The 15,784-nt window shown below is 38.4% G+C and overlaps 4 protein-coding genes across 4 annotated transcripts; all 4 read left to right on the top strand.

Annotated features, from left to right (window-relative positions):
• The first annotated feature begins 1,273 nt into the window (after positions 1 to 1,273).
• LOC137747234 (probable LRR receptor-like serine/threonine-protein kinase At4g37250) lies at positions 1,274 to 4,497 on the top strand. Its single transcript, XM_068487304.1, has 2 exons — positions 1,274 to 3,138; positions 3,670 to 4,497. The coding sequence occupies exons 1-2, from the start codon at positions 1,476 to 1,478 to the stop codon at positions 4,353 to 4,355; spliced, it is 2,349 nt and encodes a 782-aa protein (XP_068343405.1). The 5' UTR covers positions 1,274 to 1,475; the 3' UTR covers positions 4,356 to 4,497.
• Positions 4,498 to 8,229: 3,732 nt separating this feature from the next.
• Positions 8,230 to 10,463, top strand: LOC137748826 (microtubule-associated protein RP/EB family member 1C-like). Its single transcript, XM_068489016.1, has 6 exons — positions 8,230 to 8,388; positions 8,475 to 8,630; positions 8,777 to 8,883; positions 9,394 to 9,646; positions 9,720 to 9,833; positions 9,953 to 10,463. The coding sequence occupies exons 1-6, from the start codon at positions 8,281 to 8,283 to the stop codon at positions 10,229 to 10,231; spliced, it is 1,017 nt and encodes a 338-aa protein (XP_068345117.1). The 5' UTR covers positions 8,230 to 8,280; the 3' UTR covers positions 10,232 to 10,463.
• Positions 10,464 to 11,832: 1,369 nt separating this feature from the next.
• On the top strand, positions 11,833 to 12,353 carry LOC137746633 (uncharacterized). Its single transcript, XM_068486638.1, has 2 exons — positions 11,833 to 11,869; positions 11,954 to 12,353. The coding sequence occupies exons 1-2, from the start codon at positions 11,849 to 11,851 to the stop codon at positions 12,176 to 12,178; spliced, it is 246 nt and encodes an 81-aa protein (XP_068342739.1). The 5' UTR covers positions 11,833 to 11,848; the 3' UTR covers positions 12,179 to 12,353.
• A 575-nt stretch (positions 12,354 to 12,928) lies between these two features.
• On the top strand, positions 12,929 to 14,576 carry LOC137748704 (ADP-ribosylation factor 2-like). The gene is made up of 6 exons (XM_068488882.1): positions 12,929 to 13,017; positions 13,134 to 13,293; positions 13,426 to 13,496; positions 13,773 to 13,892; positions 13,990 to 14,108; positions 14,305 to 14,576. The coding sequence occupies exons 2-6, from the start codon at positions 13,146 to 13,148 to the stop codon at positions 14,390 to 14,392; spliced, it is 546 nt and encodes a 181-aa protein (XP_068344983.1). The 5' UTR covers positions 12,929 to 13,017; positions 13,134 to 13,145; the 3' UTR covers positions 14,393 to 14,576.
• Positions 14,577 to 15,784: the final 1,208 nt, after the last annotated feature.

Here is a 15,784-nt window from a genome sequence, read left to right as displayed (position 1 = left end):
AATTTAGCTTAAAAAATCAAGTTTTTATGTTAGTACATGTGAGAATCGTTACCCAAAATCCCTACCTTATATCTTGCAGTCCGGCTCAATGCAAGATAGAATGTAGAGTGAGAAGTGCAAAAGTTGCCATATTGACACCTATCATTTGGGAGATTTAGGTCCAGCAATGAGCTAGCATGGGGTTATTAGTTATCCTTGATCCCAACAACTCCAAAAACCCCACGTATGTTTGTTTGTATCTTATATCCAACTCTTATAAACAGCTAAGGCAAACTAAATTACAACTTCCTCCTTCTACTTTCTTCTATCATATTTGTCTTCCTTTCTCTATTCTTGTATAAAATTCTTTAGTTGAACAAATCAAATTGGACCAAAGCCTTGGCAGCCTTTAACATTACTCCACATTATTTTGCATCCACCCTCGCCAAACCTCTACAAATAATAGTAGTTGACAATATTTGACATGTGCCTACTAGGGGCTAAATGAAATAACTCAATAAAACTTTTTTTGTTGATATTATGACTCTATTATTTGAAAATCATGGGAACCCCACTGTTTAGGTCACTAGCCTATTTTACTGGCAGCAGCAGTATAATAAGGAGGTGGATTGTCTGCCCTCTTATTTTCATATTCTTTCCATGACCTCTTGTGATGTATGGTCACGGTTAAGTTACGTCAATATTTTATATTAATTTTTATAGAAATAATAAAACAAAAAATAATAGAAATATAAAATATTAACGTGACTTAATCATGATCACACAAACAAAAGAATATGAGAAGAGTATGAAAATAAAAGGGCAGAAAATTCACCTCTGTATAATAATCCAAAAACCTAATTAAAATAAGAACAAATGGTTCTGTAAAATCAATCTAAAAGGAGAAAAGCTTCTGCAACTGCCAAACTCCACCTATATGTCATGTAGCAAAAGATCCTATTCACTTCACCTCCATAATTTTGTTTCTCTGTTTTTTTTTTTCTCTAAGATTTTCTTTTATTTATTTATTTCTTAAATATTGAGCATGGCAGAGAGATGAGGCAATATGTGAAGGCATTTAATCAACTTGAGAGAAGCGTTTAAATTTTAACGAAAAACTTGCGATACTGTTTATTTTAACAAAAAATTATATTTTTATATTAAAAAATCAATCATGATACTATTTACTTTACATTTTATTTTATCATTATTATTAAAACTCAAAATTTTTAAATCATTCTCATTAGTTTTCCTAAATTTTATATATCTGCAGATCATCAGCTGATGCGAAAAACACAGAGCATATTGGTACCCATCTTGTGAGCTGTTCATCCCACAACACCAACTTTTCCCCATAATATTTAACAATTCCTCCCTCTCATAGGCCTCACTTTTCCCATAAATCTCACTCCTCTCTCTCTCTCTCTCTCTCTCTAGACTTCTATCAGTTGTGTTTTTCTAGATAGAGAAATGTGGGATTCCAGTGCAAAAACATCATGAGCTCCCAAAGCCTCCATTTTTTTCTATGCTTTCTTCTTCTCCTCTCCGTCCAATCTTTTGGTCTCGACACAGATGGACTTCTGTTACTTTCTTTCAAGTTCTCTATCCTCCGTGACCCTCAGTCCGTTCTTGCCACCTGGAATTCGTACGACGAGACGCCATGTTCATGGAGAGGCGTCGTTTGCGCCCCGCAGCCGAGGAACTCGTCGGAAAACTACCAACGAGTGGTAAGCTTGAATCTTCCCAACTCTCAGCTTCTGGGTTCGATCCCTGCCAACCTTGGCATGATCGAACACCTTCAAAGTCTCGATCTTTCCAACAATTCCCTCAACGGTTCACTCCCACTGTCGCTCTTCAACGCCACGGAGCTTCGGGTTCTTGATTTGTCGTACAATTTGATCTCCGGGGAGCTGCCGGACATGGTGTCTCAGCTGACCAACCTCCAGAGTCTCAACCTCTCCGACAATGCCTTGGCGGGAAAATTGCCCACCAATCTGTCTTCTCTGCACTCTCTAACGATCATTTCTTTGAAGGATAATTACTTCTCAGGCGGTCTTCCGAGCGGGTTCGAATCCGTTCAGGTTTTGGATCTGTCTTCGAATCTGATCAACGGCTCTCTGCCGTCTGATTTTGGCGGCAACAGTCTGAGTTACTTCAACGTCTCCCACAACGGACTTTCCGGGAAAATCCCGCCTCAATTTTCCGAGAAAATTCCAGGTAACGCCAAAACCGACCTATCTTTCAACAATCTTACCGGCGAAGTCCCGGAAACTCAGGTGTTCTTGAACCAAGAAACTGGGTCTTTTACCGGCAATCCTGATCTGTGTGGCCCACCGACCAAGAACCCATGCCCGATTCCTTCTTCTCCTTCCTCTTCACCCAACGCTTCGTCTCCGAAATCTCCCCCGGCATTTGCTGCAATTCCCAGGAACCCAGAGACCAGTTCGCGGAGATCGAAAAATGGGCATTCGCAACAAAGCCAGACCGGTCTCAGACCAGCCGCCATTGTCGGAATAGTCGCCGGCGACATAGCCGGAATCGGAATCCTCGCTCTCGTTTTCCTGTATATATACAGATTGAAGAAGAAGAAGAGCACGAAGGCCGAGATCACAGCAAAGCTCAAGAAAGAAGCTAATACAAATTCAACGCCGGTAGTCAATGACTGGTCGTCTTCCTCGTCGGAATCGAAAGGGTTCACCAGATGGTCGTGCCTGAGAAAGAGAGGCGAAGACGAAGACAGCTCCGACACCACAGCCTCCGATTCCGAAGAACATCAGACAGCGCAGAATCCGCAAAAGGGTAACGAAAGCAAACGGCAGCAAGAGCAGGAACAGAGCAAAGGCGGGACCTTGGTGACCGTCGACGGCGCAAAGGAGCTAGAACTCGAGACGCTGCTCAAAGCCTCGGCGTACATTCTGGGCGCCACCGGTTCGAGCATAATGTACAAGGCGGTGCTCGAAGACGGAAGCTCGTTGGCGGTTCGGAGGATCGGGGAGCAGAGTGTGGACCGGTTCAAGGATTTCGAGAACCAAATCAAGCTTGTGGCCAAACTGGTCCACCCGAACCTGGTTCGAATTCGTGGGTTCTATTGGGGAGTCGACGAGAAGCTTATCATCTATGATTTCGTTCCAAATGGCAGCCTCGCAAACGCACGTTACAGTGAGTTCTCTCTGTTTCCCTCTGTTTTTCCTCTGAGTTTTGTGCATGTGCATGTTAGTGAAATAGTATCGGGTTTCGCTAACGTGCACTGAAAACCAACCGCTACAGTGTGACAATCACACTAAAAAAATTTCTCCTTCGACGGTGAAGTGGGTATAACTTAACATTTATTTTTTAATGCATTCAAGTCAATCGTCTGTATTTATCCTTTTGTTACCATCACTTACCCCAGAAGTCTTCCGATAGTGACGCTTCCACACAGTAATTTAACTCACATGATAATAACAGCCAATGGTTTTTGCTTGTTTAGTATAGTTAAATGTTATTTCTCGTGCTAATATTATAACATATTGTACTACAAACATGAGGCGGTAGAGAATCATGTTAGTCTTATTTTTGAAAGAGTCTCCCTCGTTGTCTAATAAATGACTTTGTGAATGAGATTTTTTTTTTTTTTTTTTTTTTTTCCAAATTTGGTACTATGTATCATGATTGAAATTTGATACTAATTATGTGCCCTAAAAATTTCAGGGAAGGTGGGTTCGTCGCCTTGTCATTTACCGTGGGAAGCGAGGCTCAAGATAGCGAAAGGGGTTGCCCGTGGGCTTGCGTACCTCCACGAAAAGAAGCACGTCCACGGGAACCTCAAGCCGACCAACATTCTCTTGGACACAGACATGGAGCCCCGGATTGGTGATTTTGGACTTGAGAGACTTTTGTCCGGCGACACAAGTTACAAAATTGGAAGCTCGATAAGAAATTTCGGAAGCAAGAGATCAACGGCTTCACGGGATAGCTTTCAGGATTTTGCACTTGGGCCTAGTCCAGGCCCAAGTCCGAGCCCTAGCTCTATGGGTACATCGCCTTATCATTGCCCCGAATCGCTTCGGAGCCTGAAGCCGAACCCAAAGTGGGATGTGTACTCATTTGGGGTGATATTGCTTGAGCTACTAACCGGGAAAGTTGTGGTTGTGGATGAGGCAGTGCAGGGTCCTGGGCTTGTTGGAGTGGATGATAGTGGCAGGGCTTTCCGGATGGCAGATATGGCAATCAGAGGTGAATTGGAGGGCAAAGAGGAGGCCCTGTTGTCCTGCTTCAAGTTGGGGTACAATTGTGCGTCACCTGTCCCACAAAAGAGACCACCAATGAAAGAAGCTCTACAAGTCCTTGAGAAATTCCCATCTTCTGCTTCATCATCATATTATTATGCCCTCTAATGACATGTTTTGTACCCTTAATTTGTAGAGAGAGAGAGAGAGAGAGAGATGTATGTATGATTTATTTTATTCTCAAGTCTTTGTAGTTGTTTCATCCATCCAATTTTTTTCAGTATGAATCCATCTGTTTTTGGGATTATTAGTCCTTGTAGTAGGTTAAGTGTTGATCAACTAATAATTAATCTTTGTTAGGTCTCATTTGTTACGACAAACTAACTCGAACTAGACTAGCTGCAATGCCAGACTAGTCTTGGACTAAATACCCAAAAACCTTTTTACTATTTTTTAATGGGTTAATTACACTAACACCCCCTCAGGTTCATTGTGTTTTCACAAAACCTCTCATGTTTGAAACATAACACTAACATCCTTTGAGGTTCTAATTTACTTTCACATAACCCTTTTAGGATAAATTTGCCCTCATTATAATTATACTTTTAAAAAAAAACAAAAATTCCTTTAAATAAATAGAATAAAAATCTAATTTAAAATCTCACATTAAACAATAAAAAATAAAAAATAAAAAATAAAAGAAATATCGTTATCTTTCTTTCTCTACCATGTACTCAGATCTTCTCCGGAATTTGGCATAAAAATGTTCAAAGTTTCCAACGACAACTTGCATTTCGTGAGGAAGATTCTTGGGAATTCGAACGTTTTCATATATTTTTTTTTTTTCTGACGAATAGTGAAACCAAGCTTGTGGAGAGGCTAATTGATTGAAAAACCAAGACGAATAAGTAGCTTCTTGTGAGGACGGCTAGGGAGGAGGTGAAGCATCTTAAGAATTTCCATTATGATGTGGTGAATGTGAAGGGGAGGCCCAAAACCCTGTATTGATTTTTAAAAATTTTTAATTTTTTAAAGTAATTAAAAATGAGGGCAACTTTATCTTTAAGAAAATATTTTAAGGTGATGTCAGCCCTAAAAGGGTTAAGTGAAAGTAAACTAGAACCTTAGGGGATATTAGTGTTATGTTTCGAATGTAAAAGGATTTTGTGACAATACGATAAATCTAAGAGAGTATTGATGTAATTAATCATGTTTTTAATTCACACTTTTACTTTTTTTTTAAAAAAAATTATTAAAACTAAAAAACAAAATAAACCCTTACATCACCTCCGTTTCTCTCTCTCTCTCTTTTTCAAAAATGACCATTTTCTTCTGGGCAATTTTGTTAACCTAGATGAAAATTTGATTATTTGTTAGCTGATCATCGTCCTCAATTTTAATATGCGCAGTGATTCTTCGCCCCCTCCCGTAGACAGATTTACCCAACCGAAATTGGACAGATTTGTGAAGCTCTTAAGGCAGAGCTTCAACAAGAACTTTGAATTTTCAATCGGAGTTTCTTGACAGCGTCGAATGACAAAAAGGGTTGAGGCATGACTAATCTTGACGGAATTTTTTTGTGGGAATTTACGGTCTTGACATAAACATTTTGATCGGAATTTTTGGTGCGCATCGTCTGTCAGGGGTGGAGCGTGAATTGACGGCGTTGAACTGAAGATACGATGAAGTTGCGGACGAGGGATGAAGTTGCGGACGAGGGAAGAGGAAAGAATCTGCAGTCAAGCTAATCCCCCACTTCTACGCAGGATTGTGTAAGACCAGTCAATGAGGTCTGAAGGCCATGCGAGTCCCAGCCAAACTCATTTATTCTTAAGTCCTGGTATCGTCAAACACGAAACAACGGTAGTATCTAAGCCAGTCTTGGTTTTTTTAATACATCGAGTTCTTTATGCTAAAGGAAGAGAGAATTCGGTAAAGCCATACAATAAATAGTCTAATTTGGTATCAAATTCATCATTCACGAGATTCAAATTTTAGACCTACATTTTCAAATAAAAAGAAATATCACTAGACGACATAGTACTGAATGAGAATCCAATCTTAGTTAAAAGAGGTAAAACAAATGTAGCTGAATCATGCACATTAAAGTTATTGAAGTTCTTGGGTCATTGGTTAGGTATGTTGCTTTGTCAAATAATTAGGTATGTTGTTGGAATACCATTAAATATTCCCAGAATCGTGCACGACTTTATTTTTGGACCTCAAAATAATAGGAGGTAGAGGAACATAATAGTGTCCTTGTATGCCAATTGACTAAAGATTTTTATAATTTATATGCCAATTTGTCGATGATGCAGATGTTGGTCATTTCATGTCAAAGATTTAAGCTATGATTGTGACTTTAATGTTGATAAATACTTTTGTGCCATCGTTTATCTTACAAACACAATCAATTGTTACCTAGTATTACAAAAATGTATAAGATTTTGTGAGACTGTGATTTTGTAGAGCAGAGTAAGACGCATCAAAATACGAACACTTTAAAAATTCAATCACGAACTCAATAGCTCTGATTTATAAATAGATCAGCGATGTCATCATCATCTTGTATTTCTTAAAGGTAGCCGAAGTTTGCAGACTTCGCTAAGATTGATCATTTTTGTTTCGCAAAGAACAAAAATCTAATCCGATTGGAGATTAGATAAGTTTCTATATTCTTGAATATTCCTACAATCTAGGAATTGGTGTGAATCACAAGTAATCACACCGCAAGTTTTCTATGTTCTTGAAGATGTCTACAACATATTGCACGTCGTCTTTACAATATTTACAGTCTGATAGACAAGTTTATGCTATCCCTTACTTCCCTATTCGTCTCTCTGCATACCACCACGTATCCCCAGTATCAATATCATCCCCCAATACATGCATGTATCTCACGTATCAGACTCGTATTAGTATCTGTTACGCTATATGAACCTAAATTAGAGTATTCTTGCTTCATAAGGTAGTATAATAAAAGTGATTTTTGCACCCCTTTTTTTTACTTCTTGCAATGCACGGCTCTCTTCTTTTTTTAGATATTGGATCGAACCAAATTACAAAAAAAAATAAATAAAAAATAAAAAATAATGAAGAGACGTAATTAAACATACATAAGTGCTGAATGTCAACATTAAAAAAAAAAAGGTGCAAAAATCAATTCCCTCAATACAAAAGTGTAACATCCCACATCATACTGGGTAATGGATCATATAAGCCTTATATGTATATTCTCATCTCTACCTAGGACGAAGCTTTTTGGGAGCTCACTGGCTTCAAGTTCCATCGGAACTCCGAAGTTAAGCGAGTTTGCGTGAGATCAATCCCATAATGGATGACCCACTGAGAAGTTCTCGTGTGAGTTCCCAGAAACAAAACCATGAGGGATGTGACAAAAGTCCGTGTTAACTATTAGGGGAATGTTTGGATGTGTTTTTAAAATAAGGGATGTGCTATCCACACATCTCATTTTACTTCTCGCACACCCCTTGATAATTTTTGTCCATTGATCTTCTTCAATTCATCCGATCTAACGGTCGAAAATTAAAAAGGTGTGTGAAAAGTAAAATAAGGTGTGTGGATATCACACCCCTAAAATAATTGAAAACACTTTTAGAGAAAATATTTTCAGGTTCCAAAAGCACTTAAAGTGTTTTCTACAAGAAACATCAGTTATGTGTTTTTTCATGAAGCACTTTGAAATACTTTTTTAGAATTTATTAGCATTTTTATTAAAAATTGTTTTCAAAATATTTTCACAAAAAACGTTTGCAATCATTTTAAAGTTACATTCAAACAAACTCTATCCCATCATTACGCTTTGCCATCGTTTGACAAAAACAAAAAAAAAAAAAAAAAAAAGCAAATAACACAGACGCACTTTCAAGAAGCAGCCTGAATATTGGGCTTAATGTTTGGGCTTCTGTAAAGCTGTTTAAAAGCCCAGCTGTCCAACTTTCCAGACAAACGGTTCGATCCGAAAGCCACTTTTGAATTTAAATTGAGAGGATCCCGCTCCCCAAAACGCCTCCCATTTTTAAATTCCCCTCTCTCTCTCTCTCTCGACGCAGAGACCTTACCAGAATCTCCCATGGCGACGAATATTGGTATGATGGACGGTGCTTACTTCGTAGGCAGGACAGAGATCTTGGCATGGATCAACTCCACTCTCCATCTCAATCTCAGCAAAGTCGAAGAGGTATTTTCTCCAAACCCTAACCCTAACATTTTACCTTTCGAATTACTCTTTCGGCTCATCGATTTTCTCCGATTTATGTTTTGCAGGCTTGTTCCGGTGCCGTTCACTGCCAGCTCATGGATGCCGTTCATAATGGTATTGTGCCGATGCACAAGGTCAATTTTGATGCCAAGAGTGAGTACGAGATGATTCAGAACTACAAGGTCCTTCAGGACGTTTTCAACAAACTCAAAATCACCAAGGTTCAATCTTCTTCGCTTTCTTTCTTGTAGTTTAAATCTAACCGGAGTAGATTTGATCATTTTTTTCTTCAATTTCTGCGATGTGTTTACCCTTTTTGTTTTCTCTGTGTGTGTGTGTGTGTGTGTGATTTGGGGGGTTTTTTTAGTACATTGAGGTGAGCAAGCTCGTGAAAGGAAGGCCGCTTGATAATTTGGAGTTTATGCAGTGGATGAAACGATACTGCGATTCTGTCAATGGAGGCTGTATGAGCAAGTAAGTTTGACGCCTAATTGCATTTGTTTTCTTGAAATTCCCTTTCATTTAATATCGATTTAAGGGTTTAATGATATCACTCTTATATGCTGTCTGGGTTTGCATTTTGTTGTAAATTGAACTCTTGAGTGTTTGTAAATCTGATAGGCATGCTGAAACACATCACTTCATCCATCTATGAATTTAAAACTCGTATTCTTGTGAATTTTCATTTTGATTCAATTTGTTGCCTTTGTAGGAATCAAATTTAATTTCGACATTTTATAGTTATGCTCTCTCATTTGCATTCCGTTTGGTAGCACCTTTCTGTTAGGTTGGTCATTGGAGAGTTACTGGCTCCATCATGCTCTGCAAATTCGTAACATACCCTTGAATAGGATGCTTACGGAACAGAACCGATGAAATATTTAACTCAAGACAGTTTGCTAGTTTTTTGGCCTTTCAGCTATTTCAAAGAAATTATGGGGAAATTGTGTGTATAGATGATATACCTTTTGTTGTCTCCGTTAGTTACAATGCTCTGGAAAGAAGAGAAGCTTGCAAAGGAGGGAAAGAAGCGTGCAAGGTTGGGAAAGAAGGAAATAAGAGAGGTGCCCAATTGCAATCATCAGCTAAAGGTGCAGCAGCTACCCAAAGATCTCAGTCCTCCCACACTGCTCGAAGAAATGATGTAGCACCTTCTGTGAACTCCACAAGTCAATCAGGGAAGACCTCGAGGCCTTCTTCTAGTGGAGGCCCTACTCCCCCTGCATATGATGAACAGGTACTTTCAGAAAGTACAGGAGGGAGAATTCAGTCAACAAATTTTAGATTGTCTAATGCTAATTTGAATGCAGATCACGGAGTTGAAGCTCTCGGTGGATAGCCTTGAGAAGGAGCGGGATTTCTACTTTGCAAAGCTCAGGGATATTGAGATACTTTGCCAGAGTCCTGAGATTGAACACCTAACTGTACTGTACTTTCACTCTTCGGTTTTGGTTTTCTTTGGTGTCAGAATTACTTGAAACTTTTCTCTGTGACCACTACAAATAGGCAAACTGCAAGCTGATGGTCTTTATTCTTCATACAGGTTGTTGCTGCTGTACAGAAAATTCTATATGCAACTGATGATAATGCATCGGTGGTGGCAGAAGCTCAAGCCATGCTGTCTGGCCCCCCAAAGGAAGCGGAGCCCTTGAGTCCAATCATTGAAGCTTCAGACGAGAAGGCAAGTTCAGAGACGCAAAAGAGGAAAACTTACCTGAATCTCGACGTTGACGCTGCTGCCATGACGACATTATCTCCGAAACAAAGGATCTCCGACGCTTCTGATGTCCATTGCAGTGGGTCACCCCTTATGACTTACTGATCTCCTTAGTTCCATCTCTGCATAAAACAGTCATCCATTAAACTTCTTAGTCTTACCTTTATATTTTCGGTTCCGTTTGATATAATTGTCGAAATGTAGTTCAACAAAGTAATTGGCATGGGACATGGGATTTTATGCCTTGTTGGATTGAGCGCAGTCTCATGCTTCTCTGTTGTAAGGTAAAAGAAGCAGGTACAATATGAATGAAAATATCTTAATTTCTGCTACAGGATTTATGCCTTTTATGCCAATCCTGTTTAGTGGGAAAAAGCTTTGTTGTTGTTGTTGTTGATGTGTGTTTTTGTTCCTTATTAAAAGAAGGGTTATTATACAAAATGGTCCTCAATCGTTTACCATTCATGATTTTTGTCCTTCCGTTAAAAACTCTTTGGGCAATTTTCAAAGCTTCGTAACTCAATCGATTCTTAATCAAATTTGACCCATAATATATCAAAATGGAGATAAGAAAGTGTAGAACAAGATTATATCTATTTGGAAGCCCAATAATTGCTGGAGATGGTCGGAAAATAGCCTGAAAAGTGACTGGTCGGCGGGAAAACTGGAAAACTCATTGGAAATTGGGTAAACTTTAAACGTTCATAACTTCTTCAATACTCAACAAAATCGAGCGATGCATAAACAAAAATCATACTTCTAGACGAGACAAAGAGAATGGTATCTTTTTTTACGGCTAAGTCGCCGTGGTTTGGCTGGAAAACTGCTCGAAAGTAGCTAACTTGAAAATGGTTAGCCACTTTTAAGCCGTTGTTCGACCATATCACGACGAGTTAGCCTTCGAAAAACGTATCATTCTCTTCATCTCGTCAAGAAGTATTATTTTGATTTTTGAATCAGTCAATTTGGTTGAGTATTGAAGAAGTTATGAATATTTAAAATTTACCCAGTTTCCGGCTAGTTTTCCAGTTTTCCTGCAGACCAGTCACTTTTCAAGCTATTTGCTGGCCATATCCGGCAACCATTGGGCTTCGAAATGGTATAATCTTATTTTACACTTTCCTATCTTCATTTTGATATATTATGGGCCGAATTTGGTTAAGAAACGATTGAGTTACAAAGTTTTGAAAATTGCCCAAAATCGTTTTTAACGGAATGACCAAAATCATGGATGGTGGACAATCTCAGGGACCATTGCTATTGATTTTCAATCTGGACCATTTCTATTGATCATGCAAATCTCAGGGATTATTTTGTATAATAACCCTAAAAAGAAAAATATGTTTCGGATATTCGCACAAACACCACCTAGACTAATAGGAATGCGTGTAAATACAACGCCTACAAACTTTTGAAAATTTTTCATCCAAACTCTACGATTGAACAAAATTATTAATGAAAAGTGTGGTACGCGTTCTAGAATATGAGTCTGGTTGATAAATTAACAAGATTTTTGAAGCCAATGTTGTAGGATTTTGTAATAAAAGTAAATGAAAAAGGTCCTAAAATCTAAATGGTTAACTTGTGGATGTTTGGCATTGACCATTCAAGCTCCTCTTCCTTCGGCTGAGAAATCGTCCCATCAAACACTAGGCAGTGATAAATACCTCCATTTTTCCCTAAAGAAGCTGACAGAGTTAATTATTTACCATCACTTACAAAATGAATGCACAAGCCATCAAGGTATGATCACTCCCAAATTTTAATCTGTTTACTTTTTACATTTTTCTTGTAGTTTCTTCATTTTCTGAATCGAATTTCATGCAGGAAATTAAGGAGATAAATGCACAGCATGCCAAGGAGGCGAAGGTGAACACAGTAGACATCCGGTCATCTGCGGGGCAAGGCCAAGAACAAAGGAATGTGCAGGTGGTTCACCAGCCGCATCCCTCCGCCAAGACAAATACCAGCGGCGGAGTCCTGACTACTGCTGCTGCTGCGGTGGCAAACACCCTTCAATCCGCCAAGGATGCCATCTCCAAAAATGACTAGCGCATTACATTTCGGATATCAAGACGTATATGATCACAGATTTTGTCATGAATCGTCTATGAGTATTACTAAAAATTGTAAAAAGAGTTCGTCCTTTTTTCAATTGGCAATTTTGATTTGTCATCTGTACAATGAAAATGTTATGATATGCATGTATGATATTGTTTTGGATTAGATTCCACAATACTTTAATCAGTTTCAGGCAATGCTAACAAATTTGTTACTCTCCTTGGAAGCTTTCACGTTCCGTCGAGAACATGTTTTCAATAATTTGTTGTTCGGAATTGTGAATCAAATACAATCGGATCCCGCTACTCAAAACACGAGCACTTCGGGGTAGAATATCTTGTCATATGGCAGATACTGTCCGGTAAAAATCTGTCGTATGGACGATATTTGATCAACCCTAAATTCTACTAAGCCATGCATGTAACACCAGCCTGTTATTTTCTTACGACGTTCCCCATGATGGACGATATTCGATCAACAAATCCTATGTACATTCTTTTTCCCGCCAACTTGCGACGTGAATGAATATATATCACAGCCATCCCCATCCCGGCACAGTTGCAGCATGAAATTATATTCCCAAACGATTAAAAGCAATCGTTCTTTTAATTATATTATTCTCCTCCAATCTTCATCAGAATCCAGTTCTCTTGCTCCTTTATTCCTTTGCTGCCACTATCATATATACAAAAAAACAAATATAATGTAACAGAATCCTTATTTATTATAATTTATATAACACACGAATGTCTATTTCTTTTACTTCCCTGTGCTTCTGATCAGCCCTTGAACTATCATATCATTTCTCGGCCGCCCGATTTTCCGCTCTGGTAACTCGCTCCTTCAGTTTATTCTTCCTGTAAATGATATAGGAAAAAGGATTTTCTTTTCTTTAAGGTTTCGTTTTCTTGGTCTCATGTTGTTTTAACTACCTGTTTGGTTAAAGAGGTTGGAAGCAATGGGCATGGCAATCTCAAGGCTGGTGAAGATCCTCTTTGCAAGGAAAGAGATGAGAATACTAATGGTGGGTCTCGACGCTGCCGGAAAAACCACCATCCTCTACAAGCTCAAACTTGGAGAGGTTGTCACTACCATACCCACAATTGGTATATACTACTGATTATTGATTACCCCAACTTTTGCTTGTTATTTTTTCTTCGACTTACTATATGTAGGTATATATACCTATTCGAATTCGGATGAAGGAAATTGTTTTCGATTGATTTTTCTGTGACCAGGGTTTAATGTGGAAACTGTTGAATACAAAAATGTGAGCTTCACTGTTTGGGATGTCGGAGGACAAGACAAGGTACTAGCTAATTCTTGTTTTTTTTTTTTCTTTTTTTTTTAGACTAATTTTTCTGGCGTAGTGCTATGTCGGTTTCACAAACAATCTGGTAGAGAGTGCAGATGTGTATGTTTTGTGTATCTAATTATATGTCGTAGTACTGATCTTTGTGACTGCAACATAGATTATTTTGAATCCTTTTCTGAGAGAGATTTTGTTACGCTAGAGAAGCTAGAAATTAAAGGAAGGGTTAAGCTAATGGGAATTTGTTCTTGATTAACTATATGTTATATGTAGATTCGACCGCTATGGAGACATTATTTTCAGAACACTCAAGGTCTTATCTTTGTGCTGGATAGCAATGACAGAGACAGAGTTTTGGAAGCAAGAGATGAGCTCCATCGAATGCTCAGTGAGGTCAGTTTCCTTGTTCCTTGTATAAATTGCTATCAAAACAATTTAATTTTTGTACCATACAAATATCAATTAATCCTTTTTTCTTTTGTTGTTGCAGGATGAACTCCGTGACGCAACACTGCTTGTATTTGCCAACAAGCAAGATCTTCCGAATGCCATGAATGTCTCTGAGATCACTGATAAGCTTGGCCTGCATTCACTCCGGCAACGCAGATGGTAACAACTAAAACGTGCTACATACATATATTATAGCATCTACATGATAAGGAATGCTGTCTTAGATAGTCCGACATGTTATATATGTTGTCAAACTTGAAGATTCAAACGTGACTCGGCCTTACCGAAGGGGTCTTGATTTATGATCTGACACGATTTGACTTAGCCTTACCATGGTTTTAACATATCTGTACAGGTACATTCAGGCTGCTAGTGCCACCTCCGGCCAAGGACTCTACGAGGGCCTCGATTGGCTATCCAGCAACATCTCAAACAAGCCATGATAGATAAGCCTGTCTCCTTTAATGTCTTGTTTCTTATTTACCAGATGTTGGATTGTATTTTTACTGGATGTAGTACTTCATTACTTATATATTTTTACCGCATAATGTATTTTTACTGGATGATGTCTTTGCATATATACAGACATAACCCATCCAGTCTAGCAAGCTTTGGCTTCCTAATTATGTTTAGAATGACCCAAAGGAGCAAGACTTTATGTTGTAATAATATTGTTAAACATATTGGTATATAATATATGTAGTCGTCGGTTTGTTTATAACTATTCACACGAGAGTAAAAACCCGGCATCTTCAGCTATGTCGTATGTCACTTCATTTGGTAAATCAAGAATACTCGAACCAAAAAGGAGAGCAAAGGGTGTAAACTCACATACCTTAAATCTCTATATACTTCCAATTGTGCAATCTTTCTTGAGTAATATTTCTGACTTGATCATGAAGAGTCCTTCACGTACATCACACCGATATTTCATTCGCTCCCGTTAGATTTGGATAAGTGTCTTTTATCTTTTTGGGGTATAACTTGACCCAGCATTTCCAAGCAGAACACAAAGTCAAGACTAAGACAAAGCACCAACCAACATGACATTTCTCTTGAACTCCTATAACTTTGTCTCTTGGGCATACCAAAAGGAAAAGGAAACATCATGTTCAAAGATTAGACAGTTTGATAAATTTAATTTATTTAAGAAAAAACGCAAAGTTACAAAAGGAATAGGTGGAAGATGAAAGGCTCTCTGAAATTTTTTTAGTGAATTAACACTGAGGACTTGCCATTTCAGCAGCTTGATAGGAACAATTGATACACTTTTGACAATATCTCCAAAAAGATACAGAAACAAAACTTTCTAGCTGTTCTCAACAACTCTTCACTTCTGTTCTCTCACATGTCTTGTGTACTATTTCCTCTATATAATTTCTTATTAACCACAATACATATGTTCATATTTTACCTTGTGATTTACTCTTTTTTATATGCTAAACCAGATTAATTATTTGGAAAATGGTTAATGACGCAGCTTCTGCTCCCGCCTTTTGTTTCGCACACATGCAAGGTTTGGAGTTTAACGTTTAGGGTCAATTATGTCTTCAACACTGTCGTTTAGGATTAAGCGAGATTACCTTCCTCTGCAAAGTTGTTTATCCAAACACAACGAATAGAGGAAGGTAAAGCTGCAAGAAATGAGCTGCTCTACGATTTATGTTCATGAGAAGCTCATCAATAAAATGGATGACAGATAACAAACAGGAGCCATTTTCTTCCTGGTGAGTAAATTTGGTGGATGCACATCATTTATGCATGATAATTGCAAACCAGTGAAGCCACTTTTCCTTTAATTTTTGCTCATTCGGAGAGGACCCCACTCTCGTACT

This window comes from Pyrus communis, chromosome 10 (assembly GCF_963583255.1).
Source record: "Pyrus communis chromosome 10, drPyrComm1.1, whole genome shotgun sequence".
In the NCBI taxonomy this organism is placed as follows: domain Eukaryota; kingdom Viridiplantae; phylum Streptophyta; class Magnoliopsida; order Rosales; family Rosaceae; genus Pyrus; species Pyrus communis.
The sequence above is the reverse complement of the archived record's forward strand: the minus strand, read 5'-3'. Positions and strand labels throughout refer to the sequence as shown.